The sequence below is a fragment of the Sipha flava genome, unplaced genomic scaffold (genome assembly GCF_003268045.1).
Source record: "Sipha flava isolate LNK unplaced genomic scaffold, YSA_version1 42435_pilon_pilon, whole genome shotgun sequence".
NCBI classification, from domain to species: domain Eukaryota; kingdom Metazoa; phylum Arthropoda; class Insecta; order Hemiptera; family Aphididae; genus Sipha; species Sipha flava.
In genome coordinates this window covers 3,444-7,365 of record NW_020273155.1, presented here as the reverse complement: position 1 = coordinate 7,365, position 3,922 = coordinate 3,444, and the positions used below count along the sequence as shown (strand labels likewise).

Genomic DNA, 3,922 nt, shown 5'->3' with positions numbered 1-3,922 from the left:
GAATGTTCAGCTAAGAGCAAAGAAGGTGTTCGTGAAGTTTTTGAAACATCAACGAGAGCTGCACTACAAGTAAAGAAAAAGAAGAAAGGCAAATGTGCCTTGTTGTAAGTGATGTCATATTGAAAATTTAAAAATCTACTTAGAAACTAAAATATATCATATTTTTATACAATTTTTCAAATTACCATGTCGTTTTAAGGATTTTCAGCATTTAAAACAAATAAACCTGATTATACAAATCATGGTGCAAGACAAAATGTATCATTTTATTTTTCTATATAATAAACACTATAATTATAATCATGTATTCCTATTGTTTGCCAAATTATGTACAAAGCAAAACTATTGGGGAGAATTTTTATTGGGTATTCACTAATCATAGTGCATTTTGTAACTAATTTTAACTTTATTTTTTATATTATAAAAACTGTTCTGTAAAAATAAAGTTGAAACTACAAAATAATTGAAAAATTTAAACGAGACTCATTTTTCGCTACCTTCAACTTAATACAATATTTCTGTATCGTAAATATATATAAGTATATATATATTTTATGGACCTGTTGTGCCAGGCATCCCATTATGTATTCCTTAGCTTAGTTTTTTTAAATATTATTATTACGTTTGTTCTTTAACCAATATTTATATGCTTGTACTTTTTAAGAAATTTACTAATAAAATTTTAGATTTTTAATTAAATTTATTTTTAATGACCCTAGGTTTTGTTAGGTATCATTTAAAATGCAAGTTTTAATGAATACTTATTAAATATTTCATTATGTTATTGTCTATACCTTTCATATTGTGACTTAATATGATATTAATAGAATTATTCTGTCTATCAATTTGTTGTTAATTCTATAGTTTATCTAGAAATGGGTATATGACAACATTTTTTATACTTCTTATCTAAAACGTAAATATAAAATATAGGGAGTACCTATAATATGTATTTATGTGTGGTAAAAAGTATATCAATATTTTAAATCCATTTGTATAAAAAACTTAAATATTTATTAGTGATTGTTAGTGAAATACTTTTCCTAAGATAATATTTCTTTAGAAAACTTAAATTATTTTTTAATATTGTCATTAACATTTTTATAAAAAAGTTTTAATAAATGTACTTGCCAAAGAAAAGGCTGTAACTACAACCATATAGAAAGCCACACATAAAAATATTACAAGTATAGTAAGTAAAAAAAGTATAATAAGTAAACACTTTATATTTTAAATTATAATACAAAAAAACAATTTAAATACATTTACTCTAATAATTTGCTTAACTGATAATCTATACAAGAGCTATGTAAATATGTAAAGTATATCAAAGACTAAGATTAAATTGTTATTAGGTCAATGGTTGGTGTGACTAATTCCCTCTTTTCATTAATAAAACTTGATTATTTCTTATAATCTAATTAAATATATGAAAAAATAAATACACCATATTTTATTATTTACAAATTAAAAATAGATTCTTTGAATCGTCAAAAAAAAAAAATGCAAGTTCACATACAGGAAATACGTTAGGAGATATTTGGTGTGTGATAACACAAAAAGAAAATAAAATAATTGTAATGATTTATTAAGTTATAATGGAAACTGTAATTCATCAATATTTAATTGAGTAAGGACAGTTATTCAAATTGTTAATACATAATTCACTATTTTTTATCAGCAATACAGTATGTATATTAAAACTGCAATTCCACACTTCAATATATATTTATATAAATATTAACTGTACTAAAAAAAAATTATGCTTTCTGAAATGTACATAATTCAATCCTATCTATACATACTTAAGATTGTATTGTTATTAGACCAAAAAATATAGTTATTTTATAATTTGAAAATTATTCCATTATATTCAAGTTTTATTTATAGATGTGTAAGCTTGTAGAACCTGGTAAGTAATGAATCAATATCAGTTTAAATTTGGGAACAATAATTTGTTTATAATTTTCAAAAAATTTGTCCAGCTGAAATTCTAATCACAAAAAAATGTACTCGATGTAAAATTATTAACACAATTATTAGAAAAATATCAGTCTGACTTTCGAGTAAAATATGAAATTTATATGATCATAGATTTATATTATGAATCTACTGTAAAAATATATATTTTTAAAAAAATTAGATAGTGGTAATTGTTTAACATAAGGCTTTTTATACATCTATCAAATATAACATATTGTGATAATATTGAAGGATATGAGTAAATTCTAGTTTTACATCATAGTATCATAAGTTCATAAAATAAAAATAAATACCTAGTTATTTTCTCGGATAGCGTTAGAGCAATTTATCGCGAATATTGTTATAGATCAAAATACTAATATGAGTGTATAATGTTATATATATTCTTATGCCGGGTTTACACGATGCGTAATACTTGTCATTAGTACTTGTCACTCGCGCTATCACAAATTGTTTACACATTTAAATTTACAGTTTAAGTATCAAGCAAGTAGTAGCGAACCAAACGTCACGATGGACCGTCGCCTTTTTTAAAAAAAATTTTTAAACGTTAAGCCAACGTTTAAATATCGTCATTGATACAAAAACTTGAAAACGAATCAAGAAAAAAAAACGATTATGGACAAGAAAATGGTTGCTGAGTCGGGATACCCTTGGTAATTCAGTTAAGATTTTAAGAAAATTTGCTATTGAACTTGAGTATAGAATTTTCGTGATGATAACACCTGACCAATTTGAATTTATGTTACAAAAATACATATAATATAAATTAACTTTTGGTACACTAAAACCAACAATATTCATAGCTTGTACTGTTTTTTGGTAGGCCGATTCCCGCATTTGTTTATTTTTGTATTCTTTACATTTTACATTCCACTGACATTCGTGAGTTCTAACTTCAAGCACAAACTTAATCGTCGTTTTTGAATTCCATTTTTCAGTCCTATTAAATTATTTATAAATATAAAAAAGTAAGCACAAACGCAAATAGACAAATCAAAAAATCAACAAAATACAGATGTGCACCTACCGATACTTGTCACCAAGCACTAGCATCGTACGGTCACACGTTGCAAGTGCAACTGCGAGTAGAGTAGAGTCGTGGAGGGGATAGCTACTTGTCATTAGTAAATAGAATGGCGTTCTATTTACTCGCACTCCCGGTTTTACGGATACTAAGCACTATTTTTTCTGTTTACACGCAATGTGCGAGTGCGAGTGACAAGTACGCATCATGTAAACCCGGCATTATATATACAATACCGAATCCAGGAAATTTGACGTTCAAGGTTAATAAAAATTAAGCGCTTTTTACGTAGGTGGAAGTAAGTGGCATGTTTCTTACATCTTTTATTTTTCATAAACTTAAGAGCGCCCTTACATCAACAGGACCTAGGGCAAGCATACCCACTTGCCCCCCCCACCTAAACCCGGCATTCATTCAGCGTGAAAATTGAACATATATACATCATAAAAATTTTTTATAAATTTACATAACATAGATATACTTGTTTGAATACAATATAGTACAATTTTATCATAAATTAAAAGAACACAAAGCCATCAACGATATTTTTATAATTATTAGTCAACAATCTTTAAGAAATTTAGTAATTAAAATCTTAGTCAACTCGAGTTTCCTTAAGTACGTTTAGGAAACAAGAGTGTATTAATTAGGTAGAAACAAATATTAAGATAATTTATTTTAAATTAGGTATAAATAATCTTTGCAATTCGCAATTAAGCAATAACGAAATTAAATATGGAGAACAGTGACGTATATTCAATTTTTTTGTGGGAGTTTTACATTTTTCTAAAAAATAAATTATCTTAAAATATTATAAAAAATACATATAAGGTATGAATTAATAAGTATATTATTCTTTTACTTTTTTAATGCAAATTAAGAGCTATTTACAATTACATTATATAAATTAAT

General features: G+C 25.5%; 1 protein-coding gene across 1 annotated transcript; it reads right to left on the bottom strand.

Annotated features, from left to right (window-relative positions):
- Positions 1-2,263: 2,263 nt before the first annotated feature.
- Positions 2,264-3,424, bottom strand: LOC112689064. The gene is made up of 2 exons (XM_025562567.1): positions 3,014-3,424; positions 2,264-2,926 (listed from the first exon to the last, which is right to left on the bottom strand). The coding sequence occupies exons 1-2, from the start codon at positions 3,106-3,108 to the stop codon at positions 2,527-2,529; spliced, it is 495 nt and encodes a 164-aa protein (XP_025418352.1). The 5' UTR covers positions 3,109-3,424; the 3' UTR covers positions 2,264-2,526.
- Positions 3,425-3,922: the final 498 nt, after the last annotated feature.

Bases quoted from the DNA above. Each gene is read 5' to 3' on its own strand.
- LOC112689064 (XM_025562567.1), bottom strand. From the start codon at position 3,108: ATGACAAGTAGCTATCCCCTCCACGACTCTACTCTACTCGCAGTTGCA. The intron at 2,927-3,013 runs GTAGGTGCACAT...ATAATTTAATAG, and splicing joins GTGCTTGGTGACAAGTATCG to GACTGAAAAATGGAATTCAA.